We start from the raw sequence: 22,413 nt of genomic DNA, 5'->3' as shown, positions 1-22,413 counted from the left end.
TAAATGGCGGGGTAAAAAAAACCGGTCATACACGTAAAATTCCACTCGTGCGAAAAACACGAGTGTACGTGGGAGTTTCAGCCCACGAACGCAGAAGAAGAAGAAGAAGTAAGAATTCCGAAAATCTGAGAAAGTAAAGTCTGGAAAAGAAACGAAAGGCTGAAATAGAGTTAAATCTAAACCTTATGTATTGACAATTTGAACAAGCAAGGTCTAAAAGGAGAGAGTCATGAAAATAAAAGATGTTCAAATGAAAATGTCAACTGTATTTGAAAAGTTTCTCCTTCATTTGCCTCAACGAAACCATAAGCTGATCGACTGTTTTGTAGGTCACGCGTGCGCAGTCTACATGTTTCTGCTAACGTCACAGCAAGGGCGTGAAACATGCGAGAGTTGTCATTTGAAACACTCCAATTTCATCAACGATGAACTTCCGGACGCAATATGAGAACGGTGTCATTTAGTGTCACTCCTATAAGTGAGGTATTCAGTATACAAGTGAAACTCGTTTTCATCACTCCTTTGTAGCTTGCTGCGAGGGGCGGGGCTGTATCTTGCATTCTGTTCTGCTTGGCATTGCTAATGTGACGCTTCAACGAACGACGCATCTCATATTTGAAATTGGACATTTTTTTTAGCTGAGACAGCAAGCTCGTACCAGTCACTGCCAGTGCAAAGTGGTGCGGTGGTGTTACAGCAGCTCTCGAATATAAGTTGAAAGTAATACTGTGATTTTTTTCTCCGATAATTAGAATCTGAACGTTTTTGTAGAATCATCAGAATGAAGTTTCTGGGTAAATCAGGAGGAACTGATTCACTGTAACTCAAACACAACTGACTACACCGACACTCGTTGTGGAATCGCAGCACTTCAGCATCGTCAATCTTCATTAATTGTAAGTATACACATACAAGTTATAACAATTGTTATGTGGTTTTGTTTGTTTTTTCTTCTGGAGTTTCTGTCAAAAAGTGATGTATGGGCTGTTGTTGTTGTTGTTGTTGTTGTTGTTGTTGTTGTTGTTGTTGTTGTTGTTGTTGTTGGTGGTGGTGTTGTTGTTGTTGTTGTTGTTGTTGTTGTTGTTGTTGTTGTAGTTGTTGGTGTGGTGGTCGTGGTGTTATTGTTGTTGTTGTTTGTTGGTGTGTGTTTGTTTTTTGTTACTTGCCTTCGTTTATTTATTTTATTTATTTTTTGTCTGTATTTCTTTCTTTCTTTCTTTTTACTTCTTTCCTTTCATTCTTTCTTTTTTCTTTGTCTTTCTTTCTTTCTTTCTTACGTTGGTGTTTAATTTTTGCTTGTACTTTTTGCTATTGATCCGTTTCTTTCTTTTTTCCTTTCTTTTTTGCTTGGAGTGGAGGGGGTCTTTTTTTTCTTTCTTTTATGTACTTTTTTAATGCATAATCAGAAACCATCAACATGGTCGAAACTTGTCATGGTGTGTTGAATTGTGCAGTCAGAAAACACGTGCCGAATTTACAACTTCCCTATTTAAACGCGGATAAAAAGAAGAAAACAACTTTCATTCAATGGGCTTGTACTTGTATGGTGGCTTGTTTTCTCCGCCATATAGGCAGTAATACTCCGTTTTCGGGAGGGATGCATGCTTGGTAATTTGGTCTTTTGAATTTGGATGCATATTAGCACGTTGCGTGTGCAGAATGAATAACAAGTCGCGTAAGGCGAAAATACAATATTTAGTCAAGTAGCTGTCGAACTCACAGAATGAAACTGAACGCAACGCAACGCAGCAAGACCGTATACTCGTAGCATCGTCACTCCACCGCCCGTGGCAAAGGCAATGCCCGTGGAATTGACAAGAAGAGCGGGGTATTCGTTGCGCTGAGAAGGATAGCACGCTTTTCTGTACCTCTCTTCGTTTTCACTTTCTGAGCGTGTTTTTAATCCAAACATATCATATCTATATATTTTTGGAATCAGGAACCGACAAGGAATAAGATGAAAGTGTTTTTAAATTGATTTCGAAAAAAAAATGTTGATAATAAGTTTTATATATTTAATTTTCAGAGCTTGTTTTTAATCCGAATATAACATATTTATATGTTTTTGGAATCAGAAAATGATGGAGAATAAGATAAACGTAAATTTGGATCGTTTTATAAATTTTTATTTTTTTTTACAATTTTCAGATTTTTAATGACCAAAGTCATTAATTAATTTTTAAGCCACCAAGCTGAAATGCAATACCGAACCCCGGGCTTCGTCGAAGATTACTTGACCAAAATTTCAACCAATTTGGTTGAAAAATGAGGGCGTGACAGTGCCGCCTCAACTTTCACGAAAAGCCGGATATGACGTCATCAAAGACATTTATCAAAAAAATGAAAAAAACGTTCGGGGATTTTATACCCAGGAACTCTCATGTAAAATTTCATAAAGATCGGTCCACACACACACACACACGCACGCACACACGCACATACACCACGACCCTCGTTTCGATTCCCCCTCTATGTTAAAATATTTAGTCAAAACTTGACTAAATATAAAAATTAACAGTATCGTAATACTGCCAACAGCTTATACATGATGCCAGTTGCTGTGCCTTTAAATTCGACACACGTCTAAAAGGTTTCATGCATGCGACGACTGGAAAAACGAGCAGACCGAATTACGTGTTGATGTGGATTTTGCTGAGCGGCTGTATCTAGACAGTGTGCCTAATATAAGTACAATAATTGTGAGGAACAATTTGATCTTTTGGAAAGTCTCCAATGGTTTTCCTTCTTCACGCCTACCCCTGTACCTCTCCCCCTCGTGCTAATGAAACCCCCTGCACGTAAAGCATCGCAGAGACAGGGGAAGTACGTGGATAAGCTTAGCTTCTTTTTCTTTTCTTTTTTTTTTTTCTTTTTTTTTGGGGGGGGGGGGGGAGTTAACTGAGGTTAACGTAAGAATGAAGCTGAAAAATCAATAGACCTTTTCGGAATCTGAGCATCTATCGCGAGATATCTGCGAGACATGCTCTTTGTTATGCATCGAACGTCGCTAGAACTTGGAACATCGGCCTTTGCAGCTCAGTCTCGCGGGATAGCAGTACCACATGCTTTGCGGCTATGCTTTGAAGTTCGCCGCGGAGAGCTTGCGGGAAGCTTGGAATACCCGACAGGGTCTATAGATTTGCAGGGTCTCGAAGCCCACCCTTGTCCCAACAACCCCAAATACGCCGAGCACGAATAAAAAAAACCCACAAGAATTGTAGGTTATTGGAACGTTTAAGTATTGACCAAACAAAACGTTACATTTTTTAATAAATTATTAATTAACTTAATTAATTATCAATATTAATGTTCTGTCAATTGATTACACGTTCCAATAACCTACAATTCTAGTTGGTTTTTTTAATTCTGAATTTTGGAACGTTGGCAGTTTATCGGTTTTTGGATTTACGCCGAGCACGGTCATCAGAACTTCAGCCAAGTTCCTGAAGCGGCAATTGACGCTATCGTGACCGACTGTGCCAGAATAACGATAAGCAACGTCCGTGCTAACTGGTACGATGCTTGTTGATGGCCATACACACCGTCTCCGTCCTGCTCCGGAACACGAACTGCGCCTTTGTTATGTTACTTCGGAAACATCTGTGTCGTGTCCTACGAATATAGTCTTCTGACCAGGAGTAGCCTACTTCAAGGATGTACATGTACCAACGGGTTGGTCCTGTCTCGGCTGTGTAGTGTATTTTGTGAGTTATAGGTGTATTTCTAATTTGCAAAATACAAAAATACACATCATTCTGAGCTCTCGATGGTGTATATATTTGAATTGAAACAAGACACTTTAATACCTATTCTATGTTGTATAAGATTGGTACTTACTTGCTGTATCGTTGACACATTATAAGCGCATTTTCCGTTTTAGCTCTGCGCACGCTGAACACAGCATTATACAATGTTCAAAAAAATGTTTGTTTGTTACATTCAGACAATAAAGTTTTATTCAAGTGAATTGAATTGAAAGACCTTCTGACGTTATCTGTAACACTTATCTAGGTTAAGATATGATTGACAGTTGAAGTCACTGAGGGATGGAGAAACGCATCACTTGTGTTGACTGCACAAGTTAGACTACACCTAACGCAATAATTCTGTTTTCACATAAAACAAAACAGAAAACCCAGTTAAGTTCACACAAATCCAGATTATGACTATCCAGCTAAAAATAAGATATTTCAACGCTGTGGCATTGATGCTTTTTTTTTTAATGTTGAGCAAGAAATGGAGCTGTAATTGTGAATCAGATTCGCCCTGCATGAGAAAAAAAGTAGCATTATCCACTTGTACATAACATGCCAATCGTCAGGACACTTGTACGATCCTGATAGCAAATGACAATTATGTGTAGAGTCGGAAAACATTCGGTCCGCTGTAACTTTGTGTTCTTCTTCCAAATGTCTCTCTTTAGCAGAACATAACATGGGCTCTGTGATTAGCTGGTGGACAGTCGAAATATTTCTATAGGAGTAAGAGCTTTTTTCCAGTTTAAAGATGCGATTAAACAGGTTTTTTTCAAACAACGTTTGTCAAAACGTCGATTGATTCTCAAGTTGTTACGATGTGAGATATGTCGATTTTTAAATTCAGAAACGTATTACTGCTCACTTGGACCATCCGCGCTGTTTGCTTGAACCATTTCACTTCTTCCTTTTTTCTTTCTTTTTCTTTTTAAAGAATCTCAGTTTGCCTCCATGCGGCTTTCTTGCATTCAAAATCATAAGGGTTCGGTAACATGATAATGGCCATGACTTTCAGTTCGCACACCGAAGGACATTGTATTACATAAATCATCATCACATACTTGACAAGTGTCATCGTACAGAGGGGTGACACAAGTCATGCATACTCGAGGTCAACGAACTACAAACTAAAATTTGGAGCGTCGAGCGAAACTTCGCTTCGTCGGAACTAAACAACGAAGCGTCACACAATTTCACATGGTGACAGTACATACGATAATGTGACCTTTTCGTCCCAGAAGTTTCAGCATAACTGTCGTCTTTCAGTTTTTTGCTGTGTGGTTGTGGAAAAGTTAATAGCTGACAGTGAGGTGTAAACAACTTACTGTACAGATGAGATAAGCTACATAATCTCAATCATGAACGCATTGCAAATCCTCATCTTGAAGACTTTTTGTGTGCGTTGTTTTCTTGCAAATTATAGTCTATTACATAGACCTAAGCCTGCGGCAAGTACACTATTTTACCTAAGCCTGAGGCAAATACACTATTTTTTTTAAATCTTTTTATCTTTTTGGCGATCTAAACGTACCGCTCTAAATTCACGTCTTCCGATATGCACGACTTATGGCATAACCCTGTAATTATTATCTCAGGAAAGGCGACCCCTCTCACCACCATCATGGCCGACCGGAATGGAAGCGAGGCTGGGCCGGAAACGAGGCCGGATTTATTCAAGTGGCACGGTACAGAGGTCATCTTCATCCCCATCATGTTGGCTACCGGTATCCTTGGCAACGCTCTCGTCCTCTATATCACACACTTCCGATGGAAAAATTCCATTTTTAGCTTCTTCATCAAAGTAAGTGAACTTGCAGTTTTGGGTTTGAATAATATCGTGTCCTTGATCGGTAAATTGTGTTTAGATCAAAATAAAGTGGCATAGTCTTGAACTGATTCTAGTCAATATTTTACATACTAGTGTCTCTGCAAAAATACATATTTTAGTTGCTTGCACAAACATCAGTTAGTTCGTTGATAAGTCTGAATAGTTAAAAAGGACATCATTTTTAAATGTGTTTTCTAAGTGTTGTCACAACTTGATAGACGAACTCCGGAAATAACTCTGTCGCCGGGGTTTGTATGGGTTGTGAAAGAGTGAATACTCTTACAGGCCAGCCACTGTTGCGAGGGGTGTGTCTCAAAGTTAAACACTCAATCAATCAATCAATATGAGGCTTATATCGCGCGTATTCCGTGGGTACAGTTCTAAGCGCAGGGATTTTTTATTTTTTTAATATTTTTTGTATGCAATTTATATCGCGCACACTGATATTCAAGGCGCAGGGATTTATTTATGCCGTGTGAGATGGAATTTTTTTTACACAATACATCACGCATTCACATCGGCCAGCAGATCGCAGCCATTTCGGCGCATATCGTACTTTTCACGGCCTATTATTCCAAGTCACACGGGTATTTTGGTGGACACTTTTATCTATGCCTATACAATTTTGCCAGGAAAGACCCTTTTGTCAATCGTGGGATCTTTAACGTGCACACCCCAATGTAGTGTACACGAAGGGACCTCGGTTTTTCGTCTCATCCGAAAGACTAGCACTTGAACCCACCACCTAGGTTAGGAAAGGGGGGAGAAAATTGCTAACGCCCTGACCCAGGGTCGAACTCGCAACCTCTCGCTTCCGAGCGCAAGTGCGTTACCACTCGGCCACCCAGTCCACGAGGGGTGTGTCTGAAAGTTAAACACGTGGACAAGGTCAAGGAGCACGTGTGAAAAGTTTGCCTCAGTAAAAGCAAGAGGATTCACTCTATCACGGCCCATGTCTGTACACCCGTGTGCCTATGCATTAGAAACCCCCTTTTAAGACCCCCCCCCCCCCCCAATAAAAGACTTCCTCCTTTATAATAACTTGCTTTTTTTTTTTAATCATATAACCTTTGTACATTTATCTCTAATTTAAGACTTCCTCTTTTTTAAGACCTGATTTTCTCAGATTTTTGAGGTTCCGATGATGATGATGATGATGATGATGATGATGATGATGATGATGATGATGATGATGATGATGCAGCTTCCTGTCCTACAGGCCTTTGTTGGACTATATAGAATAATATGATGGCAAAAAAAGGGGGGTTCCACCTGTATATGTCTCTATACCTGTGTGTCTCTATACCTGTGTGTCTCTATACCTGTGTGTCTCTATACCTGTGTGTCTCTATACCTGTGTGTCTCTACCTGTGTCTACAGGTGTTAGCGTGGCTGGACATGAGTAACCTGGTGTTGGCCATGCCGATGCTAATGGTGATCACGGTGCATGACGACACGCCGCACTTCTTGCCGCTCTGTGGCTGCACCAGCTTCGTTGCCCTCTTCACAGCCATCGCCTCAGCCTGTGTTCTGGTTGTCATAGCAGCCAACAGGTTCCGCAAACTCTACCAGCCCCAGAGATCACAGGTATTATCTTCATGATAAGATAAGATAAGATAAGATAAAATAAGCTAAGCTAAGCTAAGCTAAGATAGGATAACATAAGATAAGATGAGATAAAACAAAAATTAAAAAAATAAAATAAAATAAGATAAGATAGAGATAAGCTATAAGAAAAGATAAGATAAGAATACTTTAAATGTCCATTTTCATTATACATAAACATGGACATTTTTCTTTTAGCATCACATCGCATTACTCATAACACAAAGACAGCAATCAAAAGCATAATCGTACATAAATACACTTCCAATCAAGGCGTCTCTTCTTGGACCTCTCTTTCAAAGTGAAATCTCTGACACCAAAAGCGAACCAAAGTTCAGTGAGACGTCCTAATAATATGTAATGGTGTCACGTACAAATCCTGTCCCTTCTTCTGCAAATATGCCCGAAAGCATTTCCGAGAACGAAGTTTGTCTCGGTGACTTCGTTATATCCACAGGAGCTTGTATCCAACCGCCGGTCGATCATTATTTACTCCTGCTGATCATTATTTACTCCTGCTGATCATTATTTACTCCTGCTGATCATTATTTACTCCTGCTGATCATTATTTACTTCGTTTCTTTATTTGGTGTTTAACGTCGTTTTCAACCACGAAGGTTATATCGCGACGGGGAAAGGGGGGAGATGGGATAGAGCCACTTGTTAATTGTTTCTTGTTCACAAAAGCACTAATCAAAAAATTGCTCCAGGGGCTTGCAACGTAGTACAATATATTACCTTACTGGGAGAATGCAAGTTTCCAGTACAAAGGACTTAACATTTCTTACATACTGCTTGACTAAAATCTTTACAAACATTGACTATATTCTATACAAGAAACACTTAACAAGGGTAAAAGGAGAAACAGAATCCGTTAGTCGCCTCTTACGACATGCTGGGGAGCATCGGGTAAATTCTTCCCCCTAACCCGCGGGGGGGGGGATCATTATTTACTCCTGCATAGTAGGCTTAGTAGCAAGGGTATAAGCATGCAGGAGTAAATAATGCTCAGCAGGAGTAAATAATGATCGACCGGCGTTTGGATACGTAAGGAGACAACATTTATAATCGTAGGGTCACCGTCAGTCTGTGCATGTATCGGTATCGTATATAATTAATATTTGTATACGTGTTTGAGACTACATCAAGGCTCTGCCCGCTCGAAATAGCGGGGAACGGTTTCTGTTGTCGTCAGCTGTAACGCATGTGTGGTACAGTGGAACCCCCCTTTTAAGACCTCCAACAATCTGAGAAAATCAGGTCTTAAAAAGAAGGGAGCCTTAAAATAGGGGTACAGGGCGGGGGTGTAGCTCAGTCGGTAGCGCGCTGGATTTGTATCCAGTTGGCCGCTGTCAGCGTGAGTTCGTCCCCACGTTCGGCGAGAGATTTATTTCTCAGAGTCAACTTTGTGTGCAGACTCTCCTCGGTGTCCGAACATCCCCGTGTGTACACGCAAGCACAAGACCAAGTGCGCACGAAAAAGATCCTGTAATCCATGTCAGAGTTCGGTGGGTTATAGAAACACGAAAATACCCAGCATGCTTCCTCCGCCGAAAACGGCGTATGGCTGCCTAAATGGCGGGGTAAAAAACGGTCATACACGTAAAAATCCACTCGTGCAAAAAAAACCACGAGTGTACGTGGGAGTTTCAGCCCACGAACGCAGAAGAAGAAGAAGAAGAAGAAGAAAAAAAAATGGGGGTACATTTACAGAGGTTATGAAGAAAACGTTTAAAAAAAACAGGGTCTTAAAAGGAAGGAAGTCTGAAATTTGGGGGTCTTAAAAGGGGGGTTCCACTGTACTTGTTTTGTCAAGTAGGAGGGACATATCAGTCATCATTTATCATATACATGTATAAGGGATATCCGCAGGAGAAACAAATTTAAACTGTCCAGCGAAAGTGAAATTAGGTCAGCATCCGATGTCAGTCGACTTTACGGTCATTATTCTAAAACGGACAGGGGTACTTGAAATAATAAAACTGTGCGCGGGTAGGGGGGAGGGGGGGAGCATTTGCCATTCGGATGGGAATGTATTTCTGAGTAACCGGATAGCAACGGGTCGCCATTATTGTAGGGGAAGGGCCCCTAATATGGACCGGCTCCTAATATGGACCGGCTCCTAATATGGACCCCCTCCTTTTGTGATTAACTAACTGTGCTAGAGCCCTCAAAACAATTTGACTCGCGACATTTACTATCTATGCATAACTTGCACATGTCAAAACAGTTGCGGACGCACAAACCACAAACATGTTAGGCTTTTTTAACTACTTTTTTGTTTTTTTTTACACTTCTGGCAGCGTTCACCTAATTCTAATTAAATTGGACGCTTACAACGTGCTAGTTTCTGTTCCCAGACACAACTGACAACACATACATTTTGCTTTATAAGACAACTAAGACTGTTATTGATGGATTTTAGCAATGTTGGCCCCATCTTCCTAGCGCAAACAAAAAAATAATATCGAAATCGAACGTATGTGTGTGTCTCCTAATATTGACCACCTTCTACAAATAGAAGAAAAGAAAAATTATAGACTGGTTTTAGTCGTTTATTAGGAAGCTTTACGAAAATAACTTATAACTAGCCATCAAACTTTCAAACAAATATTTTAAACAGTCTTCTCTCCATGCAAAATGATTATTTCATTTATTTTCTCTCCGTTTTGGGTTAATTTCTTAAGTTTCTCGTTGTGCTTCAAGAAATGGTCTCATCGAACTGAAACAGTTAAATCGGATTCATACTGATGTAGCCGTGTGGAGATTTCACGGCCACTGTCTTAGCTTTTCTCTGCCAATCCCTGTCCCGTTTATTCCCCGTGAGGCGACCATGTGTGTATCACTGTATGTCTTTGTTGTACTTGTGCTTAGGATGCATGTGTCGTGGTTGGTTGAATGTTTACATGCTGATTGGTTCATTCGTATTGTGCGCGCGCATTCGGCCCCCGATAGCGTGAGGCGGTCAGTCTGACCCGTGACGCGAAGGTGACAAGACCCTGGGCGGTCTGTGTGTGTGTTAAGTGATTTGAGACCGGCGATTTGTTGAACGGCCCCGCCATAACTTCGTTTGTTTAATTCTGCATTGAAGAGTGAACTGTAAGTAGAGTTTGGTTCTTGTTTGTATTATTGTATTTGCTAGGTTTGATCAGGCCTATGATGTGTTATGAGCGTGTGATTGATGCATTGGTGTGCAAGTACTATGTGTTAGCCATTTTGATCGGCAGTATAGTGACGTCATAGCGTCTGTTTCGTTGTTTTGCCCCTAACGCTACTTACCCGCTAACAATGTTCACTGTCACGCTTCGATATCCGTGATCGTTTGTTTAGGGAATTAGGTTTGTCTCTCCTTTCTTCCCCTTCCTTTTTAGTTCAGTTTAACTGCTGAGTATTTGTTATCGTTATGAACGTTTCCTTTGCGCTTCATTGTGTCATGTTCTTATGTTGTTTTCCTTTCTTTTTCATGTGTCTGCAGACACTGCCTTCTGGTGTATTTTAATAAAGACATGTTAGATCAACCTCTGTCTCGGCGTCTCATGTGAATACTTCCTGGCCTTCCCCTTCCACTCCACCTTATCACAAATGGCGCTGCGAGCAGGGTTCAGGAAGTATAGACGCCATAATTAACATCAGAAGGCAGTGTAGGAGGTACTCGGCGTATCAAAGATGGCGGTCGACGTGGCTCCTAGACCCCAGTGGCAAATGTTTCCCCCTCCCAGGCTTCCCCTCTTCACTAGCGGCGAAGATGGCTGTTCACTGGACGACTTCGTTACGGAGGCTCGTCGCATCATTGCCCACTTCAACCTGGGGGCACTGGGCGGCGAAACTGCTGAATGGCTGATCCAGTCACTTGCTGGGCCAGCCAGGAGGGAGGTAAATCTGCATCCCCCACAGGAGACCGCCACTGCCAACTTTGTATTGAACATCTTGCAAGACACTTTTGGAGATCACACCTGCGTGGTTGCACAGATGTCAGCGTTCTATGAGCGCAACCAGAGTCAAGAGGAAAGCGTTCTTGACTATGCCCACGCATTGCAGGCTACCCAGATGAAGGTTAACGCTGTGGAACCTGATACCCTTAAGGATATTACCCTCCGAGGTCATTTTATCAATGGACTTTGTTTGCCTGAGTTGAGACGGGATCTGAGGGAGTTTGCTAGAAAGCGTGAGGGTGCATCTTTTGCTGTAGTGCGAGCGGAAGCTCTCAGATGGATGGGAGAGGACTTTGAGTTAGTGAAGCAAGCTGCTGCAGAGGAAAGTTCTGCTTTGAACGAAATGCATGTAGAAGTCAGTGCGCTGGCGGCGAAATCCACACAGCTGTCAGTCGAAATGAATCATCGTGTGCCTGCCGTTCCCAAAGTTGCCTCAGGGAAGTTACTACCATCTTCGAAACCACGCTGCTGGATTTGTGGCCGCAGCGGGCATCTCCAGAGCAGGTGCCCAGCGAAGCGTCCAGTGTGCAAGCAGCCGTTGTCATGGCGACAGCCTAGTGAGCCATACTGTGTAGGTCATAGGCTAGCAGTCATCCGACAAGTTCTACGAGAGCAGGCCAGCCAGACGGATCTTGTGTCTGCTGGAAGTCAAAGTCAGGAGACAGTTCCACCCCCTGTGAAGCTAGCAGACGCTGAGCAGCCTTGTGAGTCCGAGTGTAATCCTTTCCCCTGTTCCCCCGCTCCCGTTAGGCTACCCCCGCGTCCACTCCGGAGAACTTTCTTCCCTAAGCTGGTGATCTGACCATGACCTTTCTACACTTGTGTTAAGACAGAAAGAAACAGTTGGTGCGCCGAGAAGCAATCAAGGTTCTCTCCTACTGTTATATCTGAATCAAGACTGGAGTTTTATATTAGCATCTATAGTCATTGGCTCATGTGGTTTGGTTGATTTTGCTTAAATGGTTTGTGTGACTTGCATGTCAACTTTTATTGTGCAATGCTAATTTTGGTTACTCGTCGATGTTTTGTTCCTTCTACGTTTGTATTGCGTTGTAATGTCACGTTCAGCTCGTCCTGGGGCGTTCAATCTGCGAGGCCGCAGTTTGTTAAAGAGTTGGGGGGGATGTAGCCGTGTGGAGATTTCACGGCCACTGTCTTAGCGTTTCTCTGCCAAACCCTGTCCCGTTTATTCCCCGTGAGGCGACCATGTGTGTATCACTGTATGTCTTTGTTGTACTTGTGCTTAGGATGCATGTGTCGTGGTTGGTTGAATGTTTACATGCTGATTGGTTCATTCGTATTGTGCGCGCGCATTCGTCCCCCGATAGCGTGAGGCGGTCAAGTCTGACCCGTGACGCGAAGGTGACAAGACCCTGGGCGGTCTGTGTGTGTGTTAATGATTTGAGACCGGCGATTTGTTGAACGGCCCCGCCATAACTTCGTTTGTTTAATTCTGCATTGAAGAGTGAACTGTAAGTAGAGTTTGGTTCTTGTTTGTATTATTGTATTTGCTAGGTTTGATCAGGCCTATGATGTGTTATGAGCGTGTGATTGATGCATTGGTGTGCAAGTACTATGTGTTAGCCATTTTGATCGGCAGTATAGTGACGTCATAGCGTCTGTTTCGTTGTTTTGCCCCTAACGCTACTTACCCGCTAACAATGTTCACTGTCACGCTTCGATATCCGTGATCGTTTGTTTAGGGAATTAGGTTTGTTTCTCCTTTCTTCCCCTTCCTTTTTAGTTCAGTTTAACTGCTGAGTATTTGTTATCGTTATGAACGTTTCCTTTGCGCTTTATTGTGTCATGTTCTTATGTTGTTTTCCTTTCTTTTTCATGTGTCTGCAGACACTGCCTTCTGGTGTATTTTAATAAAGACATGTTAGATCAACCTCTGTCTCGGCGTCTCATGTGAATACTTCCTGGCCTTCCCCTTCCACTCCACCTTATCACACTTAAATCAGTCTGACTCGTAGACTGAGTTTTATCATGTTATTTTAAATCATATTGGTATTTTTCTTTTTACAATGATTTGTTATGGCCTCTTTTCTGGTCCGTATTAGGCGCTCAGGCTCCCAGTGTGGACCAGTTGTCATTTTTTCTGTATATAAATTTTGCTTAATGTCTTTCAAAGACAAAGCTACTCTCTTTTAATTAGGCCTCAATGTCAACTGAAAAAAGAACAAATGCTAAGAACAAAATGAAACTTCTTCAAAAGAAAACAAGCTTGCTATCAGCATGAAACACAAGAAGGGCAAAGCCCATACGACTCACATGCTTTACACATTTTTCCTACCAAAATACATGTGACCTTGACCCAAGGTCAAGGTCATCCAATGTCATGCAACACAAAGCTGTTAATTCAAGACATAGGAAGTACAATGGTGCTTATTGGCTCTTTCTACCATGAGATATGGTCACTTTTAGTGGTTCACTACCTTATTTTGGTCACATTTCATAAGGGTCAAAGTGACCTTGACCTTGATCATATGTGACCAAATGTGTCTCATGATGAAAGCATAACATGTGCCCCACATAATTTTTAAGTTTGAAACAGTTATCTTCCATAGTTCAGGGTCAAGGTCACTTCAAAATATGTATACAATCCAACTTTGAAGAGCTCCTGTGACCTTGACCTTGAAGCAAGGTAAACCAAACTGGTATCAAAAGATGGGGCTTACTTTGCCCTATATATCATATATAGGTGAGGTATTGAATCTCAAAAACTTCAGAGAAAATGGGAAAAATGTGAAAAATAGCTGTTTTTTAGGCAACATTTATGGCCCCTGCGACCTTGACCTTGAAGCAAGGTCAAGATGCTATGTATGTTTTTTGGGGCCTTGTCATCATACACCATCTTGCCAAATTTGGTACTGATAGACTGAATAGTGTCCAAGAAATATCCAACGTTAAAGTTTTCCGGACGGACGGACGGACGACTCGGGTGAGTACATAGACTCACTTTTGCTTCGCATGTGAGTCAAAAAAGTGGTCCATGTTCGAGGTCCTTTACCTATTCAGCCCCTTTCCGCTATCCTTGCCTTGGTTCTTGCTGTCTGAATCTGCCATGCAGTGCTCTGTCTTATTGCCGTTCATACTGTAATAATTATGTTACGTTTCTTAACAAACGCTAAACAGTTCAAAAGAGAAGCAAAGTCAAATTACTGTTCAAGCAGTTGCAATAAAAATTAAAAAAAACACACACAAAAACACATCACCAAAAATATCAAGGGATGATGATGATGATGATGATGATGATGATGATGATGATGATGATGATGATGATGAGCGTGAGCTTGCAAGGGAAACTTAAGACGGTTCAGGTTTTCTGCGGCGTTTCTGTAGATATGTTTTCAGTTCGCACGGCGTAGCAAACCTTACCACCAAAACCACCAAAATAGGTACGCCCGGACGATCTGATTTCAATAGGGGCCTAATTGTCGCTGGCAGAGCTGTTAATGAGCAACAAACGGGGTGCACTGAGGTACATTGTACATTTATCCGCTCGCTTTTCTTCATTAAACCCGTTCCCCTATCAACACGTTGTCTGTTCTTTAGGTGACGTTGTCTGTTGTCTGTTGTCCAGGTGACGTTGCCTCTGGCCAAGAAGCTGACAATTGGATGTTTCCTTTTCGGTGCCCTCACCAGTGTGCCCACCGTGTGGATCTTTGGTAAGGACACGGTGTCTTACAACGCTGACGTCTCTCCGGTCTACATTTCATACTGCTTCATCAAACATGACGTGAGTACACGACGTCACACAAGATGTTGCAAATGCAGTCTACGAATTAATACCGCACCTGTAGAAGAGTGTAGTCCCTACTCCGCTTGTCTTTGCGTCAATATGGTTGAGAACTAGGGACATGCTGCCAAGATCAAAAAGAGATTAAGTTGAATGATGTAGCGCTCAAATTAATGTTTTACTCAAAACAAAACTAAACAAATCAAACACGATTGACCATTTAAGACTACGGTGTATTTTATTCAGCCATGGCAACGTTGATCTAGGGACTTGCACTTTCGTCAGTCAGTGGCCCTCAGTCAGTCGTGGTGCGCGCATGACTGGACTTACTGTTAGTTAACTCTCGCTTGCCACGCCTGCATTAAAGATGGGACCAATGTTCTCAATATGTTAACGACTTTTTTTCTTCTTGTAGTGTGTATTGTAATAGACGATGTTCGGAAATAACTGTCGGTTTTGTATGAGTTGTGAAAGAGTGAATTCCCTTGATTTTCTAAGGACAAATAAATTCACGCGTGCTCTTGACCGCGTGTTTCAGACTGTGACACACCCCTCGCTAGTGATTGGCCTCTCAAATGTTTTTCCAAGTAAAACAAGGGTAATCACTCTTTAACAACCCATACAAACCCGACAGAGTTATTTTCGGAATTCGTCTATTGGGTTCTGCATCACATTATAACTGTACTAATTGTTTTCAGGCGAAAATGGCCCAACTGGTGACGATGAACCATACTGTATCTGTACCTCTGTACGAATTGTGTTGTGCACCAAATGATGACTGTACTTGTTGTTTCAGGCGAAACTGGCCAAACTGGTGACGATGAACCATACTGTATATCTGTATCACTGTAGGTATTGTGTTGTGCATCAAATGATGACTGTACTTGTTGTTTTAGGCGGAACTGGCCTGACTGGTGACGATGAACCATACTGTATATCTGTATCACTGTAGGTATTGTGTTGTGCATCAAATAATGACTGTACTTGTTGTTTCAGGCGGAACTGGCCAGACTGGTGACGATGAACCATACTGTATATCTGTATCACTGTAGGTATTGTGTTGTGCATCAAATGATGACTGTACTTGTTGTTTCAGGCGGAACTGGCCAGACTGGTGACGATGAACCATACTGTATATCTGTATCACTGTAGGTATTGTTTTGTGCATCAAATGATGACTGTACTTGTTGTTTCAGGCGGAACTGGCCAGACTGGTGACGATGAACCATACTGTATATCTGTATCACTGTAGGTATTGTGTTGTGCATCAAATGATGACTGTACTTGTTGTTTCAGGCGGAACTGGCCAGACTGGTGACGATGAACCATACTGTATATCTGTATCACTGTAGGTATTGTTTTGTGCATCAAATGATGACTGTACTTGTTGTTTCAGGCGGAACTGGCCAGACTGGTGACGATGAACCATACTGTATATCTGTATCACTGTAGGTATTGTGTTGTGCATCAAATGATGACTGTACTTGTTGTTTCAGGCGGAACTGGCCAGACTGGTGACGATGAACCATACTGTATATCTGTATCACTGTAGGTATTGTGTTGTGCATCAAATGATGACTGTACTTGTTGTTTCAGGCGGAACTGGCCAGACTGGTGACGATGAACCATACTGTATATCTGTATCACTGTAGGTATTGTTTTGTGCATCAAATGATGACTGTACTTGTTGTTTCAGGCGGAACTGGCCAGACTGGTGACGATGAACCATACTGTATATCTGTATCACTGTAGGTATTGTGTTGTGCATCAAATGATGACTGTACTTGTTGTTTTAGGCGGAACTGGCCAGACTGGTGACGATGAACCATACTGTATATCTGTATCACTGTAGGTATTGTGTTGTGCATCAAATGATGACTGTACTTGTTGTTTCAGGCGGAACTGGCCAGACTGGTGACGATGAACCATACTGTATATCTGTATCACTGTAGGTATTGTTTTGTGCATCAAATGATGACTGTACTTGTTGTTTCAGGCGGAACTGGCCCTGCTAGTGACGTGGGCTGTGGTAATGGGCGCGACGTTTCTGTCAGTGACGGTCAGCCTGGTGGTGCTGTACGGCTTCACCATACGGGCCCTACGTCAGCATGACAAGCGCATCTCCACCATGATGAGGCGACCCTCCGCTGTCTCCAACAACTCCAAGAACATTTCAAAGTCAGTCAAATACCATCTCATAATTACCATTAACATTAAACGGGCGCAGTGGATAAGACACCGGCCTCCTATGCGGAAGGTTGAGTGTTCAAATCCCTGCTGTGCTGAAGACACATAAACATGTACTCTTTTGTATTCTTAACCAGCGACCTAAAATAATATGAGTTGGTGGTGTGCGTGTTTTGTTGTTGTTGTTGTTGAGGGGTTACCTCAGTTGCATGCAGGCTGCTTCAACTTTTCTTTTTTTGCCTTAGTGTGCGTTTTTTTGTTTGTTTTTTTGTTGCTTTTTTTGGCGGAAAAATCCTTCTACGTAGATATTAGTTTAGCCTCCATCGTGATATGACTGAAAGAAGGGAAATCCAGTGTTCAACCGATACCTGTTTGTCTCATGTTTCAGGAAGCACACACTGGTGTTCATCGCGGTGACCGTGGTGTTCTTCGTCACCTACTCGCCCTACTTCGTCACCGTGATCCTGCTGTTGGTCAACCGGTCCATCGAAAGCGCCATGGGGCCCGTGGCCAAGGCCTTCTTCGACCTGGCGCGCCTCTTCCCCATGCTCAGCAACGTGTCCAACCCCATCATCTACAGCTTCACGTCGGACAGGTTCAGGTCTGAGTGCCACAAGGTGTTCAAGCTCAGGCCCTGCATGCGCCTGCTCAACCTCCAGCGCAAAGACTCAATCACTACCAGCCACGAGATGTCGCAATCAGAGGAGACGTAATGTGACAATGAGGAATCCTGGGAACGTGTGTAGCTTCTTCTTCTTCTCGTTCGCTCCTGCTAGACATCCTCTCCTGTGGCACGCACGAATGCCGCCATCTTCTGTAGGGCCACCAGGTCGCCATACAGTTTCTCCTGCAAGGGGGTCTCATCCGGCCAAGCTGTGCTTTGTTTTCTTCCTGCAGCGGGTATTACGTGTGTAGCTGTGTAGCATGCGACTGCTCAACATCCACCGCAATGACTCCATCACTACCAGCCACAAGATGACGCAGTCAGAGGAGTCGTAAAACAATGTGGAATCCGGGCGCGAATATTTCACTGACTGGTCTGCACAAGGTGCATATAGATGTCACATTTTGGAGCCGGAATGACAGCAACTGCTCCCAATCCGAGGATTTCTACGAATGAGGAATTGTAGGAACTGATCTCCGTTCGAAGAATCGTTGAAGCTTATCTGCGCACAGTACATACAGATTTAACATTCCTTGGAATGGGAAGTACTGACTGTCGTTCGGCACACGAAGGTGTCTCCGTCTCAAGATTCGTAGACACTGACGGTGTCACTTCGAGAAATAGCAAATACTTGTCTCAGTCTGAAGGCTCCTAAGGAACCAAGATTTGTGGGAACTGACAAAAACTGGGAACTGTTGTATATATATTTTAAAGTCTGACGAATCGTAGAAACTATTCCGGACCTCAGCCTGACGAATCGTAGGATCTCATGCATGTTAGTATGTTAGTATAGACTACCGATTGCCAAGACATGTTTTACAAGATGCGATCTCCACATGACGGTTTTCCTCTTTGGGGACCATGGTTTCTGGCATGTTTTCTTGGGCCCAATCTCATCTGCACACGAAGACATGACGGTTCTGTTGGGCTGTGAAGGACTAGATTTACCTTGGCAACAGACGATTCCTTGTTTGACTTAGAGAAACTGGTCTATGCAAGAGATTTTTACACTACAGGTGTAGGATGACTACAGCTAGACTATGGAGTCATTCAAAAAAATATTGCAAAGCTTGGTTCATCTGGTCGTCGCAGCCATTCAACGCAGATCGCAAGCTGAGATGTCTTGATGCAGATGGTATGCAGACAGGGTCCTGACAGTGTTGCGTGACTGGTTTGAGTCAAGAGATAGGCGTCCCCGCTTGTGGGCGGATATACGGCTTTGAGTGAATCAGTTTAGCCTGAGAGAAAAGAGCTTGACACTTAATTAAAGACTGTTAACATGGGTGAGAGCCCAGTGGCTCCACTTGGCGAACCTGGTAACATGTTTATTTTAATTATACATTTTTTATCTCAAGATGTTTTAAACAGTTCAGAGACATCTTGCTTGCTGCCGCGCGAGCAGATAAAAATTTTCCGTCTTTATCTTTACGCAGAGGTGTTTTCAGACACGTCAGATACAGGGTGTAAACGTTTTGCTGCCTTCTGTTTGATCCTTTGTAGAAACACATACCCACCAAACAAATCCGTTGTTAAACTGCACGCGGTGTTTTGATTATCGATGTGCTGAACAGATCAGTGTAAACGAGGACACGTCCTTCCAGTGTAAACAATGGCGTTAAAGCTGAGGTCTCTCTATGACTATCCGGGGCTAGGTGTTTGAAAAGACAGGGCTGAGAATCCTATATATCGAATTTTGTACAGTAAAGGTGGCCTGCACTGTCTGCATGACCTTGACAGCTTCATTCTACGCTGGTGAGTTCCTGTTTGTTCTCTCAGGGCGGAGTATACTTTATTTTCAAGAAAGATCGAGGGGAAAAAATAAACGCCGCCTCGACAGAGACTCGAACTCAGGGACCTCAGTCGAGATTTCGGGGCCTATGTCCTATAACCACTAGGCTACTTAGCCAATTGTTTCAGGCCGCCTTCGCTGTACAGAATTCGGTACGGGATTCTCAGCCCTATCTTTTCAATCACCTAGCCCAGGATAGTCATAGCGATACCACAGCTTTAACCACTTCACATCTATCTAAACTTTACAGTACATGGTACAAGAGCACTCTTCCACTTGGACACATAAACCTACATCATGGCAGCTCTCTGTGCAAAGCCGTGGCAAGTTTTTGAATAATTATCTTCGTAACTGACACTACACTAATCTGCAAAATATTTGTTTTCGAATACTTCCAACACTGCAATAAAAGCATCCCGGCTGTACTAGTTTTGCTGTGTCCAATTGGAGGTATGCTCTTCCCGTGTCCCTGTGTAAAAGCTTGTAAATAGTTGTGGTGCTTGATAAAGTACTTTACACGAGAAGAGAGGGGGGGTGGGGGGGGGGGATCTTTTACATGATCGCAGACAGTCGTACGATCTCAGTTGTAACTGTCGATGTCTGACATTGAATATTGTGGTCGACACACGAACATACTCAAATTAACATCAATTAAATGGATTACCAGCCTGAAGAAGTCAGCGACAGGCTGACGACAATTTGATGAAGGGTTTACCAAAATTGTTTTCTGTTGTGTTTTCTTTCTGTTTTGATGACAAGAAATTAACGTCTTCAAAGAAAACATTAATCATATTCACGAAGTTGAAGGCTGATGGATCATTACACAGCATTTTGACAACTAGCCACACACTGTCACATGGTAATTACACAATAATCATTGTCCATCCTGCCAGGAAGTCCTCAACAGATGCGTATAGAAATGGCAGATAACAAAAGGGAAGTAAGGCTGTCAACCTAAGTGGGCTTACATCCTTCCCATTGCAGTTTTCGATAGCCAGCTCGTCTGTTTTTAAAGATAGATCACTTTCCCGTTTGGCAAAGGCTTTGTTTTGATTTGAAACTTCACATGAACTTGTCCTTCGGTTTCTTTTGTGATAGCTTTTTTTTGCATTGTCTCTGAGCAGAAAACATACAGTACGTAAATGACTCTGAATTGTACACCGACGAGGCCACCTTGTTGAACTAGAGCACTTTTGTTCACTATGTGAAGTATTTCGCTCAGAACCTGATTTATTGTTTCATATTAATGCATGTAAATCTACCAAAGTTCTCAGGAGCACACGAGATCTCAAACTGAATTGAACTTTCACATCCTGCATTTGACTTTCTTAATCTACAACTATACTGTACATACTGGGGTGACGATGCAAGTCCACGTGTTTCTATGAAGCAACCAAGCAGATGCCGAGAAAAGAACTTGACTCACATCTTACTTGATAGTGCAGTGCTTGTTTTCGTTCTCAAAGTGAACATGTAGTTAAGGACCTTTAGTGGTACTGTATATACAGCATGACTGTGCTAATGTGTGCTGCCATATTTGTTGTTTTGGTTTACTCCAATGTCACATGCCACCTGCGCCCACTCCCTCCCACATACACTACCAAGCTTGTGCACACACAAACACATGCACACACACACTCCATCCTGAACTCAGGTAAAAATGAGTTCCTTCGGGTCTCAATTTACATGAGCGAGAGCGTGGACCGATGATTATCAGAATGACACACACTCAACCAAACATGATTTTTAAGAGACTGTGTGAAGAGTGTATGGTTGTGTGTGTCTAAAAATAACTATTATTCATTATCACTGATCAGGACATTTCAAATGCATGACACTTGCAAGGCCTTGTATCATAACATTAACCGTACCAAGGAATGTCAAGAATATTGTTTCTCAACACCCCCACCCCCCCCCGCCCGCGCAACCACCACTACCATCTATCAGAGAACAGGATTGATGATTATTTGAATGATGATGTACAGATATCAATGTTTAATGTGTATAAAGGAACGTCAAGAGATGTTGGTGTCATTTGTTCAATTCCTAGTCTGCTTGTTGCTGTCGAATTTCTCCTTGCCTTGACTGGAGCACTTGGTCCATTTCAGATACACTTCGAATGGGGGATTAGACAAGGGGGGGGGGGGGGGGGGGGGGGGGGGGAGCTTGCAGGAGCGGTGGGTAATACAGTGGTACCTGTGATGAAAGGACACATTTGGGACCCACCCTAAGTGTCCCCATTTTGCAGGTGGCCTGTCATGACAGGTATATAGTGGTGTACATTGTACTCTTCCTTTTCGACCAATCTTCATTCTTCTAAACTTTTATGATCCAAAATGTTACCATATAATACTGGAAATGTTTTTGGATAACAGGTTTACCTTTTGAAACCCCACTTGTATGAATTTGTGTTATTTCTTACGAAACAAAGCTTTGGCAGGTAAAATTAATTCTTTCTTTCTTTATTTGGTGTTTAACGTCGTTTTCAACCGTTCAAGGTTATATCGCGACGGGGAAAGGGGGAGATGGGATAGAGCCACTTGTTAATTGTTTCTTGTTCACAAAAGCACTAATCAAAAAATTGCTCCAGGGGCTTGCAACGTAGTACAATATATGACCTTACTGGGAGAATGCAAGTTTGTTTGTTTATTTGTTGCTTAACGTCCAGCCGACTACGCAGAGCCATATCAGGACGAGGAAGGGGGGGATGAAGGGGGCCACTTGTCAAGCGATTCCTGTTTACAAATGCACTAACCCATTACTTGTGTCCCAGCAGGCTTTAGTAAAACTAAATTAATACCTACTGGAAGATTACCAGTTTCCAGTATGTTAAAATAGGCTTAACCTATCTACTGCTGGACTTACATCAGAACACTAACAGATTAAACTATACATGAATCGCGAGACAAGC

The 22,413-nt window shown here is 42.5% G+C and overlaps 2 protein-coding genes across 2 annotated transcripts; both read left to right on the top strand.

The window, feature by feature from the left end:
• Positions 1-480: 480 nt before the first annotated feature.
• Positions 481-21,405, top strand: LOC138972916 (chemerin-like receptor 2). The gene is made up of 6 exons (XM_070345581.1): positions 481-896; positions 5,351-5,556; positions 6,964-7,170; positions 14,707-14,862; positions 16,859-17,040; positions 17,438-21,405. Exons 2-6 carry the CDS (start codon positions 5,377-5,379, stop codon positions 17,760-17,762), a joined length of 1,050 nt encoding a protein of 349 aa, XP_070201682.1. The 5' UTR covers positions 481-896; positions 5,351-5,376; the 3' UTR covers positions 17,763-21,405.
• Positions 9,945-13,011, top strand: LOC138972907 (uncharacterized). Its single transcript, XM_070345575.1, has 2 exons — positions 9,945-10,287; positions 10,664-13,011. The coding sequence occupies exon 2, from the start codon at positions 10,855-10,857 to the stop codon at positions 11,920-11,922; it is 1,068 nt and encodes a 355-aa protein (XP_070201676.1). The 5' UTR covers positions 9,945-10,287; positions 10,664-10,854; the 3' UTR covers positions 11,923-13,011.
• Positions 21,406-22,413: the final 1,008 nt, after the last annotated feature.

Source organism: Littorina saxatilis, linkage group LG1 (assembly GCF_037325665.1).
Source record: "Littorina saxatilis isolate snail1 linkage group LG1, US_GU_Lsax_2.0, whole genome shotgun sequence".
In the NCBI taxonomy this organism is placed as follows: domain Eukaryota; kingdom Metazoa; phylum Mollusca; class Gastropoda; order Littorinimorpha; family Littorinidae; genus Littorina; species Littorina saxatilis.
Note: the sequence above shows the minus strand (reverse complement) of the source record. Positions and strands in the feature narration are given on the sequence as shown.